Source organism: Nelusetta ayraudi, unplaced genomic scaffold (genome assembly GCF_046127955.1).
Source record: "Nelusetta ayraudi isolate G7.1 ecotype Tasmania unplaced genomic scaffold, CSIRO-AGI_Nayr_v1 ptg000019l, whole genome shotgun sequence".
Lineage (NCBI taxonomy): Eukaryota > Metazoa > Chordata > Actinopteri > Tetraodontiformes > Monacanthidae > Nelusetta > Nelusetta ayraudi.
In genome coordinates this window covers 7,512,501-7,536,321 of record NW_027466069.1, presented here as the reverse complement: position 1 = coordinate 7,536,321, position 23,821 = coordinate 7,512,501, and the positions used below count along the sequence as shown (strand labels likewise).

Sequence of the window (23,821 nt, the reverse complement as noted above, 5' to 3'; positions counted from 1 at the left end):
TCGACCGGAAGTCGTCTAAATCTCGCCGATATGCCAGAGATTGGATTGTGCGCTGGGGTGGAAACAAACACATGAACTACGGACAGCTGTTTCCCCCCCATATTATGATTAAATTAATGGTTTGTTTTTGTTCACAAAGTAAATGTAAATGAAATGAAATTCTATGCAATCGACTGACAAATCCCCCCACCCCCCTTCCAATCCCCCCCCCCCCCCCCCATCCTCGCCAATCCTATCCACCTATATATGTATGGGGTGACCCTTGACCTCCCTCTCGCCGCATGTGAACCCCCACAAGTAGAGGAAACTCAACGAGCCTTCCAGATGTTGCAGCAGGTCAGTCCGGGTCTGAGCGCCCCTCTTTGCAGTGACAATAGGCAGCCTGCAGAGGGCGCCAAGACCCTAGTGGACCGTCTCTACCGCTGCAACTCTGTCGGTGAATGATCAAGTTCATGAATCGGTTCGCTTCAGTCAAGCTTGTGGTCCGGCCCATGTTGCCCATCTACAGATGCGCATAAGTATTTGTGATAAATTTCAAATGCATTGTTTCCCCTGGTGTGGTATAACGTAGTCTCGTAGGTTTTGTGAACAATTGGTGCGCATTTGTTGGCATAATAGGACGAAGAAGAAGAAGAAAAAGAATTGTGGAGGAAAAGTTGAAAAGTGTGCTTTGTGATTGTTGTCTGGGGTTTACGACAAGTCAATCAGCAAGGACCTTTCAGTGTGAGACACAACTTAAAATGTCTGCCCAACGGCAACGTAGGAAGCGAGCGTAATTAGCAGTGAATGGGCTGCCAGCTGCTGTTAGCTAACCCGGTTAGCCACATTTGCTTCGCCTACCCTGGGACGTTTGCCGACCTTGAAGTGAAGGACTACCAGAGAGCGTTCTGAGCCATCCTGGACGGTCAGGGCTCCACTGGCAACGTGGGATATTCCCTCAATCTCCTTTGTGAGTTTGCTCTCCTGCTACCGCTACCTCCTGCATGGGCAGACAGCCCCGAGCTTCTCTGGATGACCACATAAAAGTTATTCACTAGTTTTCATTTTCTGCTTTCCTTGTCAGTGAAGTGACCGCTGAGTTTTAGGTCCCCACGAACCCAAGCAGCGAAATGGAATCAGGAGCCCTATATAGAACTCAACCCAAATGTAACTGAGGCTCCTATCTATGTATATTGAGGGTAAACGGGCTACATTAGCATTACCAAAATGGCCAGTTTTTTTAAATTTGTTTTTTAAGATGGAAAGATGGATGAAATTAAATAATTAAACATGGGTGATACATTGTTTAACAAAAATGCAATTAGTGTTGGGAATTGTTTTTATTAGTGTTTGAATAACAATGTTGAGTCAACGGCCTGCCCTTGCGAGACTCAGTGTTGCTAGCTCTTAGCTCAGCTCCAAGCTGTATGGACGTCAGCATTGGTGGGTAAAACAAAAAGCGATGACGGTGAGGTTCCTAGTGAGATACAGGGTTTCCGTAGATAGTTGTACGCAGGCAAACATGGAAACCAAAGGTTGGCTTTGGCTGTGGTCATGTGCTGCCATCTTGAGGCGTTGTGAAACATGATTTAGGCTAATTGCAAATCCTTTCCCTCTGTGACCAGATGGGACAGAGCTGACTGTATATATATATATATATTTATTTTTTTTTTATCACTGTGGCCTTTTGTGTTGTCAGACTGGTTGGAAAAACAATTCCATTGTTTGTTTTTGTTATGTTTACATGGCTGTCGTGCATGTAGAAATTATCTTTATCTCATCTATATGCACTGACCCTAGAAATGACCCAGCCGGAGCAGTTGCAGAGACAAGTAAAAGGAGATTCCAGAGTCAAACGTGATTGGAGCGTTTATTTGAGGTCAGCGGAGGTTTGAGGCGGAGCCAAACACCTGTGACGTCACCGGGATCATCCTGTGATGTCACTGGGAACACCTTTGATGTCACTGGTAAACATCTGTGATGTCACAGGGAACACCTGTTGCTGGGAGTTTCTCCTGGGTGGTTTGGAAGCGAGAAGCCCTTAACTGCTGGAAAAGAGTCCAAACGTCCGGGAGGATGATGACGGAAACACGGAAATTCAAAACTAGACATTTACACCCAAAAGGGAAAAACAAACCAAAAAATCGAGTTCTGTCACGATTGATAAAAAATATCAAACATCAAAAAAAAAAAAAAGAAGAAAAAAAAAAGATGAACACAGTGAATAAACACTCGTCTTCGCTCTTTCAGTCCAATAAAAAACGTCTTGGCGGCTGGTTTTCTGCTCGTAGACACAAAAATGAGAAAGTTTTGTCATTCTTCTGGCAGCTTCTCTCAGAAAAGCCTGTAGTTTCCTCGTGTTGTTGAAGCAGGTGGGTGAAACTTTGAAAACCCTCCAGATTTGATTTAATGAAATTTTTGTTCATCTGAATCAGCTGCTTCATGCTGTTGTTGTGCTGCGACTTCAGTTTCCGCGGCAGCAGAATGAAGCGCTTTACAAAATGACGTGTCGTCGACGGCCCTCTAGTGACCGTTCACCTGCTACACACTGCTGGACAGAAAATGCGTCGTCCTGTTTCCAGTTCCGCACTTTGCTACAAAATGTGCTATTTGTTTCTTTTTGCGGAACCATTCGCTAATACAAAAGTATAAAATGACAACACGACATGCAAAATATTCCCTTCAATGCATCATGGGTAAAGTGAGGCTGTACAGTTTTAGATGCGTTGCCACGGTAACGAGCTGGCGGCCGTCTGTCACTCGTTTTTTTTGTGCGTCAAAAAAAGTCCTTCGTCTTTTTGGCCCCGCCCCCTCTTCTGGACTCCTCCCAACCCTTCCCTTTTTGAACATTTCCTTAATGACCTTTCACCTCTCTGGGCAAAACTACACCAACATTTCAGCATTGGAACCCGCTCCCTCACCCAGCCCTCTGCACTCTGATTGGCCCAAAGCGCTGTCAGTCAACTGTCACAGATCCCGTGCTCTGCCCTGATTGGACGGGAGCCCTCGGGCCCGTCAGAACGACGTCACGCAGCTCATCTCGTCCGCCAGCTCGTCCTCGTCGCGGCCCGCCCTGATTGGCTCCTCATCGCTGTAGAGCGCAGCGGGGTCGGCCGCCGCCGTGTTGCCAAGGAGACTGCCGTGGCTCCCCGGCGCCCCCAGCAGGTCGTTGGCCGCTGACTCCATCTCGTCCACCGTCATGTGACACGCGTCGGCGATCTCTCGCTTGGCAAACGCCACAAACTTGGGGTCCCGCGCGTACAAGCCGAGGCCCTCCGAGATCAGAACCTGGTGGGGGAGAAAAAGAAGGGGGCGGAGTCAGCAGATACAGTGGGATCATCATTCACCTGACGGCATCAGTAGCCAATCGGGGCTCCGCACCGCTTCCACTAGGCTGTCAGCGGAGCCGCGCTTCTCGGTGAGTTGCGCGCCGAGCTGCGAGGGGACCCGGAGGGTGGTGTACGCCCGGTACGGAGGCGGAGCTGTGGCAGGAAAGAAAAAGAAAGAGATGACCGATGAGATGAGGTCACATGACCTGATACAGGATAGGCAAAAATAAAAATCGGCTTCAGTCTACTGCCAGGGGTGGGCAAACTACGGCCTGGGAGCCATATGCAGCCCGTAAAGTATTCATTCATTCAGACACCAAACGCCAATAACAAAACAAAACCCAGAGAGTTATTCTTCTTGTGGTTGTGGGTTGTGGGCTGCTTTACCTGCTGGCCCTGCGGGGCCTCCGTACCAGGCCGGTCTGGGTGCTGCACCTGTCACACTGACCCCTAGAGGACACACAGTGAACAACACCAGGAGTCATTTTTCCGAGTCTAGTTTTACAGGATGAGCGCCGCCCTTGCCGTGATTGGCCTGCTACCTCTCCCGGCGCCGTCCTTCTTGCCCTCTCCTCCTCCTACTCCTCCTCCTCCTCCTCCTCCCCCGCTCCAGGGCTGACCGCCCTCTTCCTCCTCCACCAGGATGAGAGGAGCGTAGAGGAGGCGGCCTCGCCGCGGACACGGGTTGGCCCAGGACGCCGTGGTCGCCGCCGAGGAGCGGGCGGCCGACTGCCGCGTCTCGTAGCTGTTGTAGGTCGGCTGTGGGAGGAGTCGATGCTGAGGTTACTTCCTGCTCCGCCCTCTCGCTGTATTTCTGATACACTTTGACCGTAAATGCAATGCAACTACAGCGTTTTAAAGTCATCATGCTTCTGATCGGAAAAATACATCAGATGTTTTTTCAGCAACAAAATATTGGGGCTCCACGCAACAATTGTTTTTGGGTCAGTTAATCTACCAATAATGACCAATAATAACGGGTAAAAAAAAGATTCAATTTTTTTCCCAAAACAATATTTTTTCGAATCATCAATAATTTATAAATATCAATTTATACATTCTAATTAATGAATATCAATGGAAAAAACATTTCTCAAAATTTTAATGGATCTTTATAAATGGATCTTTCGATATAAAGTAGGGAGGGACGTCACGACTCATCTCAGTCTCTCATGTGTGTGTGTGTGTGTGTGTGTGTGTGTGTGTACCTGTGCGCGGGGATGTCGTGGAGGCGAGGTGTGGTGGTACGTCCCGGGTATCGGCAGGTCGTCGCTGCTGCCTTGCCGCCTCAGACACTGGATGTTGAACGATGGTTTCCGACCTTGTTGGTGACAAGGAGACAAAGACGACCTGGCGGTCAGCAGGGACGATGTCACAGCGAGAAGATGGTGATGGGACATCCTCTCACCGGTGGGCGTGGCAGGAAGCAGCCTTCTCCGAGTCGTCCTCCGGCCCTCGTTGTTGCCGTTGCCGTAGCCGCCGTAAGGGCCATGGCCATCGTAGTGGTCCCTGTACATGGGCGGCTCGTCGGGGTAATGTCTGTCGACACAACGAGAGCTTTTAATTGACCACAGAGGCTAACACTGGCTAGATGAAGAGACTAGCGCTGGCTATGCCAGGCATGGACAAACTAGGGCCCGAGGGCCCCTGAAGCTTTTTAATCCGGCCAGCCAAACTTGAAGAAATTATTATTATTATTAATAGGAAGTAAGTCATAGAATAACAGTATTTAATTATTCTTTTCAGTAATTTAATAGTAATTTCAGTGAAGTGCTAAATACCGTGGGGCTTCAAAGACATATTTTGTTGCAACACTTTTTCATTTTCAATAGATATTAAAGCACATGTTTTCCATGTGTCCCATTATATATTTATTTCTCCTATGAGGTGGGTCACCAAAACACTCTATCCATCTGCTCCTGCTCCTCTGTCAAATTTTTAGTACCCCCATGTGGCCCCACCAGTCAAAAAGTTCTCCCACCCTGGGCTCGGCAAAGCTGCTGTCACCTGTCTCTGGAGGTGATGCTGTCATTGTCTTCCTCTCTGCTGTAGTAGTTCTGCTCGTTGTACGCCTCAACGTCTCCGTTCCTCCAGTGGCGCTCCCTGGAGCCCCGCCTACAGAACCAAAGACGCAGCTTAATTGGCCGAGAGGTGACTCACAGAGAGCTCAGCCGACACCTTGCGATGGAATCTTTTCTGATTGTTTTTTTCAGCTTAAGGACAACACAATTCCACAAGTGGATTTGGGGTAACAGAAAAAAAAAACCAACACACCTTGTGTATTTGTGGTAGGATGGCCTCTTGTGGCCGTGGTCCAGCGTGCCGTTCCTCACCGAGGGGTGGCGGCCGTGGTGGTGCTGGGGGTGGTGGTGGTTAACGGAGGACCTGACGCTGTCGCCGCGGCGGTGGTGCTCGTCGTGGTCGCTGCCGTTTGGCATCTTGGTGAGCGAGCCCACCCGGTGGATGAGGCCACCATTGGACACGCCGCCCTCACCGATCACGCCGCCGGGACCTGCGGGCAGCGAGGTGAAACATCAGCTCCAAAAAAAACAACAACAAACAAGAAAAACAGGATCAGTGCTTCACTGTTGTTCTTTCTAGCACGTTCGCTACTGTTTGTTGAAACCGCTGTTTGGGTGAACATGGCAACATCACATGATGTGAAGTTTTACCTGTGGGCGTGGTCAAGGTGGAGCCTCGTCTGTCTCTCTCTGGTCCAAAACCGTTTTCGCCCTGCAGAGAATGAAAAATAAATCTTCACGCATGACGTCGACGTTCTCTCTGATTGGTTGGCCCGGGCGCACTGAATAAAGTTGATTGAATTTATACAGTATATATATATATATATAAAATATGTAAAAAGATCAAACCTTGTACACGGCGTCCTCCTCTAGCCCTTCCTCATCCAGGATGGCTTCCTCCTCCTCCTCTTCCTCCTCATCCAGGTCCTCGTTCAGAGCCAGACGCATCTCTGGACCCAGATCCTGCAGAGTCTTGAGACCGGCCTTACACAGCTGACACACACACACACACACACACACACACACACACACACACACATACACACACACACACACACACATACACACATACTGATGAGCAGCAGCGCCACCTTCAGACAACGTCCTAAACCACAGACGGAGGCACAGATGGATGGACAGACCTGAATTGCAGACGGGTTGGTGGCTTCCCCCGTCTCCCCTGTCAGGTCTCCCTTCTCCTTCCTCTTCCTGAACTTCCTGAAGTAATCCTGGATCAGGAACGTGGCGTAGAACTTCCCAACCGTCACTTCCTCCTCTGAGAGACACACAATACAGAACACAGGCAGCTGAGTACTTTTTCCCGCCTCTGGCTGAGGGACAACCTGTGACTTATTGCGGTTGCAGCACCTTCATGCGGCGGTATGACTTCGTCCAGCAGTTTGGGTTTCATCCTCTTCCAGATCTTCTTGATGATCGCCCGCAACTCCTCGTTCTCCTGGTCAGGATTACCTGGTGGCAACACACAGTGGACGGGGCCTGTGTTAACGGCTAGAACAGGAGAATGTCATCATGTCAGAGTGCGATCACCCAAGAAACTGATCATGATACCATCAGTCTTGATCTTGAGGGCAGTGCGGACCAGGGCGAAGAGCGTGGCGTTGAAGGTCACCATCCCGTCGCTGTTGAGTGGCATGTTCATGGCCACCAGGCGCTGGGAGACACCAACACATCCTGTTACAGCACATCGGCCTTCCAGAGCCAGAAGCAGGTGCCGGCAGCCTGTTGGCTGGTTGGTGGATCTTCTTACCTTACAGGCCACTCTGTGAGGACAGAGCTTCCCAAAACCCAGAGGAGGTTGGATCCTCCGGAGCAGAGCCACGACGTCCAGGTGTTTGATACGACCTCTGACACAGAAAGAAGATCTCAGTGACGGCCACGGGTTTACCGTAGGTCAACAGTGGCTAAAAACACTAGACTAGATGGGGTAAGGTTTTCAAACTAGGCTAGGCTGGGCTAAGCAAGGCTTGGCTCGGTTAGGCTAGGCTATAGGTTCAGCTTGGTTGGGTTTTGCCTGCCTTAGCTAGTCTAGGTTAGGTCAGAGTAGGCAGGGTTGTGCTAGGTTGGGATAGGATAGGCTGGGCTAGCTATAGCTTGGTTATGCTAAGCTCAGATAGGTTTGGCTTTGCTTTGATTGACTAGCCTCAGATAGGCTTGGCTAGGCCAGGCTACGCTATCTGGACCAATGATTCTGTGCAGTCCCAGGGAACAAAGGTGAAGACGTACTTGGCTTCTGGATCGTACTCAGACCAGATCCGCTTGAACTCGTCCAGATGATGCGGGCCCAGAATCGACCAATCGCGTGTCAGATAGTCAAAGTTGTCCATGATGACAGCAACAAACAGGTTGATGATCTAAGGAAGCACAAAAAAGTAAAACAATTTTTTGTAAAGATAGTTTCAGCCAGTTTAGACGCATGATGGTCCTTTTTCATTGTCTCTCATACCAGAAAAGCGCACAACATGAAGAAGCTGATGAAGTAAACGATGGCAAAGTTGCTGCCACAGCTAAACTCCTCCCCCGGCTCGCAGTCCGACTCTGGGTCGCAGCGCTTCCCCGGAAGACTGGCCAGCATGATCTCCTGCCACGCCTCACCTGTGGCACACCTGCGTGTATGCATACGCACGCACACACACACAAAAAAGTAATATGTTTATTTTCTACCCAACACAGCATAACTGCTGTCTGTTTTCTTTCTGTAGCTGCAAACCGAGATTCATTATTGTACTGCAAGTCATCTCACGTTCGGCTTTATCATGAGCTGCACTGAGTATGAGAAGGAGAAAAAGGAGAAAGAAGAGGAGTAGGAGGACAGATAGGAGGCAGAGGAGGAGTAAATGGATGAGGAGGAGGAGCACCTGACCTGAAGAGGAGGAGAACGGCCTGAGGAAATGTTTGGAAGTTGTTGTTCCTGTTGATCTGAGTGTAGTCCTGCATGGCTATCTTCCCAAACGTCTGTCACATACACACAACAGAACAAACAGACACACGCACACACACACAAATCATAAAATACTAATAACAAAATATACCGGTCCAATAAGGAGCACCGTGGAATCTTTTCCTTGTTTGCGCCCCCTGCATGACCCTCTGTCCTGCAGCTCACCTGCATCCCAATGACGGCGTAGATGAAGAAGATCATGGCGATGAGCAGAGCGACATAGGGCAGCGCCTGAGAGTGGGGTGAGGAGTTTAAGCCAAAAGCATGTGGTTTGAAAACATGGCCCCACCCATTGCCCCCTCCCTGTTAGACCCTGCCCCCCTGACCTGGAGTGACTTGATGAAGGTCCACAGCAGTGTCCGAATGCCCTCCCCTTTACTCAGCAGCTTGACCAATCGCATGACTCGGAAGAGACGGAAGAAGGTGATGGAGACGCGGGAGCTGTCCTCGCCGCTCTGCGGGAAAAGCCAGAATCAAGGTTTTAAACCTGTTTGTCCGTTTGTATCGTAAAAAAAACAACTCTTTAAGCAAAGTCACCGTCAGCCAATCCGAAGCTGCGGAGGGAGGACTTACACTGAACTCGGTGACCACGATGTCAACAACGCTACCAACGACGATCAGGGCGTCAAAGGAGTTCCAGGCGTCGATGAAGTAATGCTGCAGGGCAGACAGGAAACAGATTGAACAGGCCAACCCCGAAGCACGAATGAATTACGAGGTGCAACCAATACGTCTGAACAGGGAACCATAGCATTTGACCGCCCATTACAATGTTGCTATCCACTGTATTCAACTGCGTCGGTCATTATTGCCATGGGCGGGTGCTTGGTTCACTAACCCTGGGCCGGAGAGCGAGCAGTTTCAACAGCATCTCAAAGGTGAAGAGTCCCGTGAAGACCATGTTGAGGAGGTCCATGACGTCGCTGAAGGTCTTGGACTGCTCGTAGTGCTGTGGCACACAAAAGACAGTGTGTCAGCTGATAAAGGAGGGAGGAGGAGGCAGAGCTTCAGTTCAAGACGATAGCAGGCAATGTGACAGCTGGGTGGGTTTCAAGATTATGGTGGGTGGCGCTACTGATGGGAGTAATGTTGGATTATTTTCCTTTTTGCAGATGCAGTAATTTAATGTATAATCAGTAAGACACTAAACTTTCAGCAATCTAAGACATGGACTCCTCTGAAGAACATGTGTATCTCAGTCAGGGGATGCATTTGTTTTTTTCCTGCAATCCAGTGGAGTAAAGACCTGCCCATACTTGCTTCTGATTTGACAATACTCCTTGCCTCTATCCCCTAACCCTCAAATTGACACGAGACACCTTCGGTTCTAGTTTTGGTTTATTGATGCATCTTTCATAGTGGAAACGTTTGGGTCGCTCGGCTTTTAGCACAGTTTTGTGTGCAGCAAGAAGGTCCTGAGTTCCAGTCCAGATCCAGGATTCTTCTATGTGGAGTTTCATGTCCCTCTGTTGTCTCAAGGTGTTTCCACCAAAGACTCTAATCCCTGTAGTGATCATCACTAATAAGACGTAGAAGAACACGAATATCACCCTTGTGGTATATTAATCACCAACGGGATTCCAACCAAAAAGCAGGAAGTCAGTCACCAGCTGACTGACGCTGATTGTCACATGAGTCGGAGGCAGGACAGAGCAGCACTAAGTGCCTCCAAGCCCTCGGACAGGATCTTCAAAGGGGACGACTCTCTGAGGTCAGGCATGCTGCTGGATGCCTCGGTAGAACTGTCCACTGATTGGCTGGTGTCTTCTGCCCCTGCCTCTGCGTCGCTGTCGGACGTCTGGCTGGAGAGGCAGGGAAGGATGTGCTGGACGCTGTCTCCAAGCCATTGGACAATACCGCTGAAGCAGAGTTGGTTTTCAGCAGTGGCCGCCACCAGGGGGACTTTGCCAGTGCCCTCCTCTGATCTGGTAGCCATGGAGCCACCATCACTCTGGGTGTTTACCTCCAGCTGGATGTCTGCAGTGGTCAGGGAGGTTGTCAGGGTGATGACTGTGTCAGGAACATTCTCGAGTCTTTTGACCTTTTCGGGATCCTGCTTGACTTCAGCCGTCTGCAAAGACTTTTGGGGAGCGTGGCTCTGGACAAAGAATGGGTGCTGCAGAACCTCCAATGGTGTGGGCCGATCCTTCGGTATTAGCTGCAGTGTCTTCTTAATCAGGTCCACCAACAGGAGCACGTCCACGACGGGACCTTCCTCCATCATATTGGGTATGTCGTCGATGCTGTAGCTCCTGATCTCATCAGACCGATCCGTGTCCCCATCAAACTCATCGAACGTCTTGAATCTCCAACGCTGCTTGCTGTTGCTTTGCCGGCAGAAGAAATGCTCTGTGCTCTTGCCAAGGTCCAGTAACTCATCTGCTGGGTGGCCCAGATACTCTATGATGAGGCTCAGGACATCGTAGTCTTCTCGGGCGTAGTAGAGGTTGCACACGGTGACTGCCTCTGCCGCCAATACGCCCAGAGACCAAACATCTATAGCCTCGTTAAAAGGAATCTCCAGCATGACTTCAGGTGCCCGATACCCAATTGTCTGAACTGAGATACCTGGCTTGCCGCCAATTGGGTAGGCAAGGCCGAAGTCGATGAGCTTTACCCTCATGGCCTGCTGGCCACAATTGACCATCATGACGTTGTCTGGTTTGATATCGGCGTGGATGATACCGATGGAGTGCAGGTGGCGAAGAGCCGTGGTGGTTTGGTGGAGGACGGTCCTGGCCTCCGCTGCTGAGAGACCCTTCTCTCTGTTCACAATGAAGTCAAACAGGCTTTCATCCAGGAGCTCAAAGTTCAGGCAAATGTTCTTGCCATGAAAGAAAAACTCCTTCCACCGCACGATGTGGCACATGTCGGGATCCAGGCACTGCAGCTGCCTCAGGATGGTGATCTCCTGATTGGTCTGCTGGATTATTTTTGGCTCGTTCTTGCTGATCTTGATGGCCTCCAAGTCGCCCGACTTTGAATTCCGGCACATGGTGACAAAGCCGAAGCCACCCTCGCCGATGATGCTGATCACCTCGTGGCTGTCTCCAAGAAAATCCCCGACGTGTACGTTAAGCTCAGCCAGTTCCTGGAAGTTGATGTCGCCCGCTGATGTGTGGTCCATTTCTGACTGCATGAGTTAATGTTTTTAAGCCCCATCTGAATATGGGACAAGCTAAGTGTGTGTTTTTTTTTTCTTGAGCGCTTTTCTTCTTTCCTCCATTTGATAGCAGCACTGTGTTGCTGCCACCTCCAGCCATTCATCCACACAGACACCAGGTGGAGTGGACGGATCTGCCGGTTACTCTCAAATCGATCAGCATGCGTTTCGGTTGTTCTGTGTCTTTCATTCATTGCTTTAATCTTGTCTTTTATCAGGTGTTACAAAACTTTAATGCTGCCATCTTGTTAGCTACAATCGACATGGTAAACAAATGAATGCACCTATTGTTGCTTTTTATGTGAGATGTGCAAAATGATGAGCGAAAAACTGAAAGGCCCCATGTGTTACATTGCTAACAAGACTCGATAATACTCAGATAAATATTGACTGATAATACAGACAATAATATGCATTAATAATATTTATTTTATACTAACGGACGGAAAGACTTTTAAGGAAGTAGCCATTTTGCGTCCCCACCAGACCTTGAATGTCTTGGAGGATTTTGTAATGTCAAAGAGTTTGGAGGGCCTGAAGGGGCCTGGTGTGTTTTGGAGAATCTGGAGGTTCTTGGAGGATTTTGAAGGGGCCGGAGATTAAAATCAGACACAAAGATTTGTAAAGCCAGTAATCATTTTCTGCTGTTGAATATGAAAGCAAGTGTGTGCGTATGTGTGTGCATGCATGTGTGTTTGTGTGCGTGTGTGAGAGAGACCGACCTGAACAGCCAGGGTGACGGTGTTGAGCAGGATGAGGACAAACATGACGTATTCAAAGCCCGTGGAGTTGATGATGGACCAGAACCTGTACTGAACCGGATTCTTTGGGATGTAGAGTTTGAGTGGCTGAGCCTTGAGTGCGTACTCCACACACTGACGCTGCATGCACACACGTACACACACACATGACAGAGCGCAGGATTAGTTGTTAGCGTCTCTGGATGCTAACAGTTCCACAAGGTGGCTCTCTTACCTGGTTCTTGTCCAGCTCGCAGTTCTTGTACTCCTGCTCCCCCTGCTCCCGGAAGGTGATGATGACGAAGCCCACAAAGATGTTCATCATGAAGAACGCGATGATGATGATGTAGACGATGAAGAAGATGGAGATCTCCACCCGGTAGTTGTAGATGGGGCCCGAGTTCTCACCGTTAGCGTCGATGGCTTTGTACAGAAGGCTGGACACCCACAGACACAGAGAGACGTTGGGATGCTAACCGGTGCTAATGCATTCATTTTGAATTTTGTTGTATTTGTTTTTTTTGCAGACACTCACGCAGGCCAACCCTCGAAGGTGGACACGGTGAAGAGCGCCATCATCCCCATCAGTACGTTGTCAAAGTTGAAGTCGCTGTTGTGCCAGATCCGCTCTCGGACCATCGGGTGGCTCACGTCTCCGTCCTTGTACACCACGAAGGTCCCCCTGCGCACGCACACACACACACGCACACTTGTTGTCTCTGAGAATCCGTGGGTTTTTAGAAGGACGCTGTGTGTGAAACTTACTTGCACTGTTCGGGAGTGTGTTTTGCTTCGTCGGTACAGCGGTAAAATTTGCCCTGAAAAGAAGACGACAAAGACAAAGTTCCTCCACTGATCACTGGCTTTGATCTTATTTTTCTTTTTTTTTTTTACCTTGAAGAGTTGGACTCCGATGCAGGCAAACATGAACTGCAGCAGCGTTGTGACGATCATGATGTTTCCGATGGTCCTGATGGCCACAAACACACACTGGACCACGTGCTGAAAGTCACACGCATATGACTTGATTAGCGACTGCATCCGCGCTTGAATCAGAATTCTCACGGATCTGTTGCAAAAAACTCCAGTTGGAGCAATATTTTTTGTCAAACAATTGGACCAATCAGCGTCCTCCGTGAAGAGAGAGAGCGGAGCTACAGCCAGAGAACAGCTGTGACAGCGACACAAAGCTGCACTTTTTTGGCCATTTCCTCAGAATCTACATGATTTGAGGATGAGGTACCTTCAGCCCTTTGGCTCTGTTGATGGCCCTGAGAGGACGAAGCACTCGGAGGACTCGCAGGATCTTGACCACGGAGATGGCGCTGGAGCTGCAGACACACACACACACACATCAAGAGTTTAACTACCCTGCTGGGTGACTGTTGTAATGACACGGCGAGGGTGAAGGAACATCTCCAATACTGACTGCAGGAAGAAGGAGACCAGGGAGACGCTGACCACCAGCAGGTCCAGCAGGTTGAACCAGTTCCTGCAGAAGGAGCCCTGGTGGAGGAAGGCTCCGTGGACTGTCATCTGACAGAAGGGGAGACAGGAAGTCAGACAAGCAAAGAAGAAGACGAGGAAGAAGAATGAGAATCATCGCCGTTTGCCTTACCTTTAGCAGGATCTCCACCGTAAAGATGGAGGTGAAGGCGTAGTCGGCATAGCCCAGAATCTGCAGCGACATGCGGGAACACACCGTCACAGAGGGTTGACTTTTATTTGTCCACTTTTTAAAAAATAAAATAGTCTTTCAATGTAAAAATAAAATATCTGTTTGGTATTATATCCCATTCAGTGGAATCACTACATGACTCTTCAAAACTGTGTTTACTGGAATATTTGAAATAAAACACATTGTTGGGTGAAGGTAGTGAGAACATCCTCTGTGTGTGTGTGCTGATTGTACACTTAACAAAGTCTTGTCCTTCCTCATCTGCTGCTAATTGCTACGTCTTGCATGAAGACAGCTGCTGCTGCTGCACAGTGTGCGTGCGTGCGTGCGTGCGTGCGCATGCGCACGTGTGCATGTGTGAGTGTGTGCGCCCGTGCAGTCCCTGGATCAGACGGTAAACTGGTGATTTGCTCTCTCCATGTGCCTCCATGTGTTTCCCTCGTTAACCCGGTTAGTCACTGACCCACTTCTGCCGTGTAATCTGCCCAAGTCCCGCCCCCCTCGGCTCAAACCACAGAGGTGTGGCGGCGGCGGCGATGGCGAGATCGCAGCCGAGTCCTCTCCTCCTGTGTCCTGACCTTCGACCCCAAATCCTTCACTCTGACCTTTATTTTGACTCCCAAGTGCTCTCTGCCACATTCTAAAACATTAAAGAGGGAGTGGCCCTCGGACTGACGTTGTTGCGGAAGGAGTGAGCTCTGATTGGGTCCTCGGCGGCCAGCGAGCAGCTGCTGAGGATGATGAAGACCAGGATGAGGTTGGTGAAGATGTGGTGGTGGATGAGGGTGTGACAGGCCACACGGATCCTGGAGACACGAGAGAGAGGAACGGGTCCAGTTAAATCCACACCAGTTCGCAACGATTCAAAACCAGTTCAAACTCTCAACACTTCCAAGAACGTCTGAACTCTCTCAGTCCAATCTTGAAAAGTTTGTCCAAAGCACAGGAGAAACAGGCGGAGCTATGCAGTCTGTGACAGGGACTGGAAGCGTTTGGTCAGTTTGATCAGGACTGAAAGTTTGATTGGCCCAAGGCGTTGTCATATGTAAAAGGTTTCCTTCCCTTTGCCAAATTTTCTCAGGACTCTTTCCAAGATGGACGTGCAAATGAAAAGTTGGTTTTCCATGTTAATGCCTACAACATTCGGTCGGGCGGATCGGGTGAAGTGTGGACTCACGGGTTTGTCTTGCTGAGGCAGAAGAACGCGCTGCCTTCTGGGATTGGTAGGACCTTTTCTTTGGGAGGGGCCAGGTCAGCCATCTTCAACTGGACTCCTCCGTCTGAGAGGAGCAGGTGCAAGAGGAGGAGTGGGATGAGCAGGAGAATCAGAATGGGTTACAGAATCCCCAGAGCAAGAAGAAATGAGAGACAAGAAGGGGACAATGTAGGTGAGGAAAAGTTGACGAGATGAAGAGCCTTCATCATCATCTTCATCATCACCAGAACAGACTCTGGACTGACCATCCTCTCCTTCGGGAATCTCCTCCTCCTCCTCGTACTCCGTGTCTTCGTCCATGTCCACCTGCAGGAGCAGAACGGTGAGACAGTTGAGACTGGAACTCTGGCCCTCAGAGCCCCAACTCGCGGCTCCGTCCTCACCTTCACTTCCTGTTCGGCTCCTCCGCCCTCCACCTCCTCCTCCTCCTCCTCGCCCTCCCCCTCTCCCTCCGTCTTCTCCCTGGAAAAACGCGCACAGAAAAAGGAGGAAATGAGGAGACGCAGGCTCCGCCTCCCTGCTGGCCACTCTGCTCTGCCTCATCCACTCACTCCTTCTTCTTGTCGTCGCCGTCTCCTCCCGCCAGGTTGTCCACAGCAATGGCCAAGAAGACGTTCAGCAGGATGTCTGACGCGTCATAAGGACTTGCAACAACACGGCACTGCCTTTTCCAGCAGAACCTGAATGTGCGTGTTGTCTGTTGTCATGGGATCTCAGGTGTTGTTGTGCGTTGTCGGTTGTAGTCAGGTTTTTGCTGGTTGTTGTCGGATGTTATTGCTAGGGATGGGCGATATGGACTAAAAGTTTTATCACGATAATTTCTGGCATTTATCGTGATAACGATAAAAGTGACGATAAAAAATATAAAACAATTCAACTCCATGTTTTGGGATTTTTTTGAAACCGCGCTCGAAAAAAACCCCCCCGCTTTTACACGGATACGCTGAAAACGATGTAGTACCTATTTATTCCCTGAAGGCGGAAGAAGAAGAAGAACGCCTGAAGCACGGCGTGTTTGCAGAAGCAGTAGCTCACTAAAAACAAGCGCCGCAGAAAACAGAAAGAAAGATCGCTCTTGAAAAGACGGTGTGGATAAATGACAGAGTTCAACGTCTGCTTCGAGTAACTTTAGAACGCAAAGCCTGAAAAGGTCCATGCTAAAATGGAGTTGTGCCAGTAAAAGTTCGCTAACATTTTTGCGTTTCCTGCCTCAACATCCCCGGTCCGCCGACCCAAAAGAAAATAAATAAAAAATAAAACAGGATGTTTGCAAATCGTTTTCCGTGGTGTTTATTTTCACTTTGCAGACAATCCACGATCGATTCTCGAGCACGGTGGGTACCGTGCTTGTTGTTGTGCAACACATGAGCTGCCGGCTACAAGCAGCAAGTGCGTTGCGCACGTAATCACATCATCAACAAGAGTTTATCGTTATTATCGCAATATCACATATTCTTACCGCGGTAAATTTTTTTGACGATATATCGCGAACGCCGATTTATCGCCCTTCCCTAGTTATTGCTTGTTGCCAGGTGTTGTACATTGTCGGCTGTTGTCTGGTGTTGACATGTGATGTCGGGTGATGTCACTGAAGGATACAGTTACCACAGATGAAGAGGATGACGAAGTAAACGCAGACGATCATGCCGGGGAAGACGGGACCGCCGTACGCCATGATGCCGTCGTACATCACCACGTTCCAGTCCTCACCTGTCAGGATCTGCACACACACACACACATACACACACACACTGGACCCTCAGAGGCTCAACTCTGCACATAAGCAGACGCTAGCGCTAACGGACTGTGCTAACATGTAGCCCAAACTGCAATTAGCGGAAAAACAGGGCGAGAGCGCCACCTTCTGCAGCGCAAAACTACGACCTCTAGTGGTGAAGCGATGTTGCATTTTCACCTATTTAATAAAAATCAGCTGTGGGTCTAATGAGCTAATGAAGCTAACTTCCTTCACGGAATGTTAACAGGTGCCGGTGCAGCTCGGGAGACGCTTCGGAAACCTGCAACTTAAATCTGGATTTAATTTACTGACTTCCTGTTTCAGGCCGGAGGCCAGAACACATTTCTGCGCGGTAGAAAAAAAAGTGCAGGCGGTTACCTGGAAACAGGTGAGCAGCGCCTGCGGGAAGGAGTCGAAGGTGCTGCGCTTGGTCTGCGTCTCGTCGAAGTTGAACTTGCCGCCAAACAGCTGCATGCCGAGCAGAGCGAAGATGATGAGGAAGAGGAAGAGCAGCAGCAGCAGCGAGGCGATGGACTTCATGGAGTTGAGCAGCGACGCCACCAGGTTGGACAGCGCGTTCCAATGGCTGGGAGGAGGGAGAGCGACAGTGTTTGCATTCAGACTATAAACAGTCAAGTTTTCTTCTGCCACTCACAACATTTTTGTTCCTTTTAACAAAATTCAAGTAAATACGAAAAAAATCAGGGATGTTGGTTTTGAAAACTTTCAACACAATGTGAAAAACGGACATATACGAAGGAGTAAAAGAGAAAGAAGAAAGTGAGTTTGGATATGAAACATGCAGCTCTCGCCTTCCTTACCGTGTCACCCTGAAGATACGCAGCAGGCGGACGCAGCGCAGCACGGAGATGCCCAGCGGGGGCATGATCTCCATCTCCACCAGGATGGTCTCCACGATGCCGCCGCACACCACAAAGCAGTCGAAGCGGTTGAAGAAGGCCACGAAGTAGTGGGCCAGCCCCAGGCTGTACATCTTCAGCAGCATCTCCACCGTGAAGAGCGACAGCAGCACCTTGTTGGCGATGTCTGCGCACACAGGGACGGAGCCGTTCGTACCGAACCGAATCCCCCTCCCGGAACGAGTCGCTTGGTCATGGTCGCAAACTCACGACCTCGTGAAAGCGGCTGAAGACTAATTGACCCGTTAATTGACTCGTTTGTCACACAAACGGCCTCCGCCCCCCCCCCAAAAAAAAACAAACCCAAAAAACAATTCAATATAAGTGTGTATGTGTGTATGTGTGCGTGTGTGCATGTGCCTACCCTGGACCTGTGTCAGCCACAGGGGCTGGTTGTAGTGCTCGGAGGCGCTGAGTGAGGTGTTGAGGAAGACCAGCAGCAGAACCACCCAGTAGAAGGTGGTGGACTTGACGGCGGTGCGGCAGTTCCTGCGACACACCCGGTTCCACCGCCGCAGCGTCCGGCTGGTGGCAGGTAGGAGGGTGTAGGGAGGGGAGGAGGGGGGTGGGGTGGCGGGGGTTTAGAATAAAGAACCAAACAAAATCAACACAAAATTCTCTGCTGGAGGTACGACGGTCCGTGAACTCACCAGCAGCCGATCTTCATCATCCGGGAACTGAAAACAAACAGCAGAAACAACAATACTGAGTGATTGATTGATCGAGTGATAGCTTTTATTGTACAAGATATACAACAAAATGATATCAGGGAGGTATGGTTTTACCGTAAATAAAGTAAAAGAGATAAAATAAAAAAAAAAGATGTATAATAACTACATATATTTACAGAATGCAACAGTGCGACGGCAGGTTCCCAGTGCACAGTGCGAATGTAACAAGAAAAGTCAATGACAATAAATAGAGAAGCAGGTTATTGCAATTTTCCCTAAGTTACAGTGTGTGTGTGTGTGTGTGTGTGTGTGTGTGTGTGTGTGTGTGTGTGTGTGTGTGTGTGTCGCCCACCAGCAGGCCTGGCAGCAGTTGGTGTGCTCCTCGTCAATGTTGACCGTATTCTCCGAGGCCGTCTCGCTGGCCGGGAGACTCGCTGGCGGACACAAACACAGCAGTTCAGGGTTTGAGAGTCTGGTGGCTTTTTTTTTAAGAGTCTGTTTGTTTGTTTGTTTGTATTATAAAGTGACTGAGGATCTCGTTAAGGATTTCACCAGTCGGATGTTCAATGGTGACTACAGGAGAACGGTGAGGCGAAACAGTGGCTTCAGCAAAATCTACTGATTGATTTCACCGGCAAAGTTGATTCTGTCTTTGCTGTCTTGCTGTGTGTGTGTGTGTGTGTTTGTGTGTGTGTGCGTGCGTGTGTTTGGAGATGTGCCGGAGCTTGCAAAAGTATTCACATTCTGTACTTAAGTAAAAGTACAGATACCTGAAAAATATACTGTGTGTGTGTGTGTGTATGAACTGGTTGTGACGCTCTGAGATTATTAAAGGAAACTGCTTGTTAGAAATAAGAACAGAGACCCAGATATCAAACAGGGACACAGGCAGTCTGTCTACATTTAGACTAAAGCAGGAGGAACACACGCGCACACACAGACACACACACACACGCGCGCGCACACGCACACTGAGGGATTACAGCAGGATTCATGTTGAAAATGAAGAACTGAAAGTTTCACCATGAGTGTCATTGGAGTGACTGAACCATCCAAACTTTCCTCTCTTCTTGTCGGACAGATCGCCCAGAGACGGACCTGACAGACAGACAGGCAAGGCAGGCAGACAGACAGACAGAAATAGAGACAGAAAGAGAGGAGGAGGAGTCAGTGAGACAGAGGGAAGGAGAGAGGCAGCGAGAGGCAGGCAGGAAGAGAGACAGGAAGACAAAAAGAGAGACAGGGAGAGAGAATGAAGAGAAGAAGAGAGACAGGAAGAGAAGAAGAGAGACAGGAAGAAAGGCAGGAGAAAAAGAAGAGACAGAGAGACAGACAGGCAGACAGGCGGTTGGTCACTGATGCTGCAGGACAGAGACAGTTCTCCTACCGTCCTCACAGTGGCGTCGCTCCATTATTACCACCATCATTAGCACAGAGAAAACTGACACGTCAACTGTCAAGAGGTCAGAGGTCAAAGACCAACTGAAGGGTGTCGTCGCCCACTGACACTGTGTGTGTGGGTCTTACGTGGGTTCCCGTCCTCGTCCAGCTCGTCCATGTCCTCGGCCTGGGTGATCCAGTCCATGTAGCCACACAGGTCCTCCTCCATCTGCTGCTTCTCCCGCAGCTTCTGGAAGTCTCCTCGGGCCTTGGCCTTCTCCCTCTCCTTGCTGAACTCTCTGCAGTGGCCCAACATCAGGCTCACGGTCAGGGGTTTTTGTTTTTTGCACAAACTGGAGGTGTTTTGTGTTTAGTGTGGAAGTGTTTGGGTTGCACCAACCCGCTGAGGACACCAAGAACCAGGTTAAGAACGAAGAATGAGCCGAAGATCACCAGGCTGACGAAGTAAACCCAGGGCAGCTCGAAGCCGATGGCATCGTTCATCTGGTAGAGGAAGAGGAGGAGGAGTAGGAGGAAGTGGAAAAGGAGGAAGAGAAGAAGGAGAAGGTGGAGGAAGAAGATGAGTAGAAAGAAGAGAAGAAGAAGGAGGCAGGGAGCAGCAGTTAAACTCCTTCTTTCCTTCCCCCTAGGTCTGGGTCCAGAGGGCGCAGGTGGAGCCTCACCCAGTAGAGGACGTCGGTCCAGCCCTCCATGGTGATGCACTGGAAGACCGTCAACATGGCGAAGAAGAAGTTGTCGAAGTTGGTGATGCCGCCGTTGGGACCGTCCCACCTGCCGCGGCAATCGGAGCCGTTGATGTTGCACTGGCGGCCGTGGCCGGCGAAGGCACACGGCACCGGGTCGTCCTCCACGTAGATGTCTGGTGGGACATCCATCAAGAACAGGGGTAGGCAAACTTTTTGACCGGTGGGGCCACAATGGGTTTTAAAATTTTCACAGAGGGGCTGGAGCAGGAGCAGATGGATGGAGTGTTTTGGTGACCCACCTCATAATAGGAGGGAAAAAAATTCAATGGATCTTTATTGCTCTTAATCTCCATATAAACTCGGGGGGGGGGGGGCTTGACCTCTCATCTCACTCTCTCATACGTGTGCACGTGCGTGCGTGTGTATGTGTGTGTGTGTGCGCGGGCCCACACACCTGTTCCGCTGTAGTAGCAGGTGCGGTGCATGCGGCCGATGAAGAGTTCCAGGCCGATGATGGCGTAGATGATGATGACGAAGAGGACCAGCAGGGCGATGTGGAGCAGAGGCACCATGGCCTTCATGATGGAGTTGAGCACAATCTGCAGGCCTGACTCACACACACACACACAGGGTTTTTTTGTAGCCATGAGGTACTGAACACTCACTCACTCACTCACTCACTCACTCACTCACTCACTCACTCACTCACTCACACATCACACTCACTGGGGACTCCGGACACCAGCCGCAGCGGCCGCAGGACCCTGAAGGCTCTGAGCGCCTTGACGTCCAGACCTCCAGGCTTCCCAGGCATGTGGTGAGTCGTAGCCTGCTCGCCGGATTTGTGAGTCATCGTCTCCAGGACGACGCTGAAGAGGCTGGAGGTGGAAGAGAAGGAGGAAGAGAAGGAGGAAGAGAAGGAGGAGAAGGAAGATGTTAGATTAACAGCAGGGTGTCGTCTGCGTAGCTGATCAAAATCAATATCCCTGTCCAACATAGCCAAAGAGGAGGAGGAGGAGAAGGAGGAAGATGAGGAGGTGGAGCATGAGGAGGAGATGGAGAAGGAGCAGGTGGAGGAGGAGGAGCCCGGAGTCAGGCCACTGCCACTGGTCATCATCAAGTTTGCGAGGAAAAATGTTGAGAAAAGTTCAGTTGTTAACTAAAATTTTTACTTGTTTTTGTTTTACTGCGACAAAACCAAAGTGGTGGGACTGGAAGGTTCTGATTCTAAAGAATATTCAAATGTTTTTTTTTCCGTTTTCTCGCACTGATTTATTATAAAAAAAAGAAAAAAAGGAACAAAAAAAAAAAACATGCCACCACCACCACTGCCACCCTGCTGCATCATCTCACGACTGTGAGGTTAGAAGTGGAACGCGGCCGCGGCCCGGGGCAGTGTTGCCGTGACGATGGGCTTCATCACCGCCGCCCCGAGGTTCCCGGCGCCGCCACGTCGCTGACCCGCGGCGAGGACACGGAGGGGAGGGGAGGGGATGAGGGGTGGGAGGCGGAGCTGCTGCGACCTGCTGCAACCTGCTGCTGTGACCTCGGCAGCAGGTGGCGCTGCTGAGATCAGAGCAGAGCGCCGTCCGCCCTAAAAAGATCTCCACCTCCTGCTCTCCTTTGCACCTAAATAATGTTGTGTCTAACAAAAAAACACATATATGTACAGTATATGTGCATGTGTGTGTGTGTATATATATATATATATATATATATATATATGTATATATATATATATATATATATATATATATATGTATATATAAATTATTAATCTTATTATTATTATTATTGTTTTCAAACATGGCTGACTTTGTAACACTTCCTGTCGGTATTTCCCAGTATAAAAGTTCAGCAGTGGAGTGAAGCTGTGAGGTATTTTTGTTTTTTTGGTTTTGGATCCATAGGCACCACGAGAACATCCAGGAAACAGCAGCAGCAACAGCAACAGCAGCCGCAGCGTGGCGTGACTGCGTGGAGGCGGCCGAGGGTCCTTTTAGGCCGAGTGTGCGGTGGATGGCGGCGCCCTGTCACATGGACTCACCGCCCAAAGAAAGCCGCTAAACCGAGATAAACAGTGGCGTCGCTGCAGGGGGGATGGGGGGGGGGGGAGAGGGGAAGTGGGAGGAGAGGAGGGGGTGAGGGGGGCTTCCTGGGCTGACCACGGGACAGCGAGCCGCAGAGTTTACTGCAGTCACATCCCATTTACTGCAGCAGTTGCAGTGGAGGAGAAGTTGGGACCAGAACTAGAGCCAGGGACCAGGAGGAGAAGTGGGGACCAGCGGGAGAACCGGGGACTGGGGGAGAAGTGGGAAGCCAAGAGGAGAACCAGGGACCAGGAGGAGGAGTGGGGACCGGATGGAGAAGTGGGGACCAGGATGAGAAGTGGGGACCAGGAAGAGAAGTAGAAACCAGGAGGAGAACCGGGGACCAGGAGGAGATGTGGGGACCAGCGGGAGAACCGGGGACTGGGGGAGAAGTGGGAAGCCAAGAGGAGAACCAGGGACCAGGAGAAGTGGGGACCAGGAGGAGAAGTGGGGACCGGGAGGAGGAGTGGGGACTGGATGGAGAAGTGGGGACCAGGAGGAGAAGTGGGGACCGGGAGGAGGAGTGGGGACCGGGAGGAGGAGTGGGGACCGGATGGAGAAGTGGGGACCAGGAGGAGAAGTGGGGACCGGATGGAGGAGTGGGGACCGGATGGAGAAGTGGGGACCAGGAGGAGAAGTGGGGACCGGGAGGAGGAGTGGGGACCGGATGGAGAAGTGGGGACCAGGAGGAGAAGTGGGGACCGGGAGGAGAAGTGGGGACCGGGAGGAGGAGTGGGGACCGGATGGAGAAGTGGGGACCAGGAGGACCGGGAGGAGAAGTGGGGACCAGGAGGAGGAGTGGGGACCGGATGGAGAAGTGGGGACCGGATGGAGATGTGGGGACCATGAGGAGAAGTGGGGACCAGGAGGAGAAGTTGGGACCGGGAGGAGGAGTGGGGACCGGATGGAGAAGTGGGGACCAGGAAGAGAAGCAGAAACCAGGAGGAGAACCGGGGACCAGGAGGAGAAGTGGGGACCTGGTTCCTCACCCGACAATGACGATGACAAAGTCCAGCAGGTTCCAGCCGTTTCGGATGTAGGAGCTGGGATGCATCACCAGGCCGTAGGCCAGAATCTTCAGGAAGGTCTCAATTGTGAAGATGATGAGGAAGACGTACTCCACTTGTTCCTACAACACACAGAAGAAGAAGAATATTTAAAAAAAAAAAAATATTTCACCTTGTGTTGTCCTTCAGGAGGACAGAAGTGTGTGAGATGCAGCAAATTGAA

The 23,821-nt window shown here is 50.4% G+C and overlaps 2 protein-coding genes across 2 annotated transcripts in view; both read right to left on the bottom strand.

Moving 5' to 3' along the window:
* Positions 1-648: 648 nt before the first annotated feature.
* Positions 649-23,821, bottom strand: part of cacna1fb (calcium channel, voltage-dependent, L type, alpha 1F subunit) — a 26,800-nt gene continuing 3,627 nt past the window's right edge. Inside the window, exons 4-51 of the mRNA XM_076026061.1 lie at positions 23,581-23,720; positions 21,228-21,379; positions 20,944-21,108; positions 20,478-20,674; positions 20,195-20,298; positions 19,942-20,093; positions 19,438-19,512; positions 18,767-18,848; positions 18,394-18,420; positions 18,108-18,268; positions 17,645-17,870; positions 17,202-17,409; positions 16,685-16,805; positions 15,637-15,712; positions 15,469-15,547; positions 15,331-15,391; positions 15,047-15,149; positions 14,546-14,675; positions 13,810-13,869; positions 13,621-13,727; positions 13,435-13,522; positions 13,086-13,193; positions 12,957-13,009; positions 12,727-12,873; positions 12,427-12,628; positions 12,174-12,332; positions 9,127-9,237; positions 8,862-8,945; positions 8,615-8,743; positions 8,454-8,519; positions 8,211-8,302; positions 7,794-7,953; positions 7,574-7,701; positions 7,098-7,194; positions 6,899-7,001; positions 6,698-6,799; positions 6,472-6,605; positions 6,179-6,322; positions 5,981-6,041; positions 5,583-5,820; positions 5,316-5,423; positions 4,717-4,847; positions 4,517-4,629; positions 3,851-4,067; positions 3,696-3,758; positions 3,361-3,461; positions 1,787-3,267; positions 649-1,033 (exon numbers count right to left, since the gene is read on the bottom strand). Coding sequence (XP_075882176.1) covers positions 2,995-3,267; positions 3,361-3,461; positions 3,696-3,758; positions 3,851-4,067; positions 4,517-4,629; positions 4,717-4,847; positions 5,316-5,423; positions 5,583-5,820; positions 5,981-6,041; positions 6,179-6,322; positions 6,472-6,605; positions 6,698-6,799; positions 6,899-7,001; positions 7,098-7,194; positions 7,574-7,701; positions 7,794-7,953; positions 8,211-8,302; positions 8,454-8,519; positions 8,615-8,743; positions 8,862-8,945; positions 9,127-9,237; positions 12,174-12,332; positions 12,427-12,628; positions 12,727-12,873; positions 12,957-13,009; positions 13,086-13,193; positions 13,435-13,522; positions 13,621-13,727; positions 13,810-13,869; positions 14,546-14,675; positions 15,047-15,149; positions 15,331-15,391; positions 15,469-15,547; positions 15,637-15,712; positions 16,685-16,805; positions 17,202-17,409; positions 17,645-17,870; positions 18,108-18,268; positions 18,394-18,420; positions 18,767-18,848; positions 19,438-19,512; positions 19,942-20,093; positions 20,195-20,298; positions 20,478-20,674; positions 20,944-21,108; positions 21,228-21,379; positions 23,581-23,720 — 5,838 coding nt within the window. The 3' untranslated portion in view covers positions 649-1,033; positions 1,787-2,994. The remainder of the gene's footprint in view (positions 1,034-1,786; positions 3,268-3,360; positions 3,462-3,695; positions 3,759-3,850; positions 4,068-4,516; positions 4,630-4,716; positions 4,848-5,315; positions 5,424-5,582; positions 5,821-5,980; positions 6,042-6,178; positions 6,323-6,471; positions 6,606-6,697; positions 6,800-6,898; positions 7,002-7,097; positions 7,195-7,573; positions 7,702-7,793; positions 7,954-8,210; positions 8,303-8,453; positions 8,520-8,614; positions 8,744-8,861; positions 8,946-9,126; positions 9,238-12,173; positions 12,333-12,426; positions 12,629-12,726; positions 12,874-12,956; positions 13,010-13,085; positions 13,194-13,434; positions 13,523-13,620; positions 13,728-13,809; positions 13,870-14,545; positions 14,676-15,046; positions 15,150-15,330; positions 15,392-15,468; positions 15,548-15,636; positions 15,713-16,684; positions 16,806-17,201; positions 17,410-17,644; positions 17,871-18,107; positions 18,269-18,393; positions 18,421-18,766; positions 18,849-19,437; positions 19,513-19,941; positions 20,094-20,194; positions 20,299-20,477; positions 20,675-20,943; positions 21,109-21,227; positions 21,380-23,580; positions 23,721-23,821) is intronic.
* On the bottom strand, positions 9,609-11,604 carry LOC142888459 (homeodomain-interacting protein kinase 2-like). Its single transcript, XM_076026770.1, has one exon. The coding sequence runs from the start codon at positions 11,425-11,427 to the stop codon at positions 9,916-9,918; it is 1,512 nt and encodes a 503-aa protein (XP_075882885.1). The 5' UTR covers positions 11,428-11,604; the 3' UTR covers positions 9,609-9,915.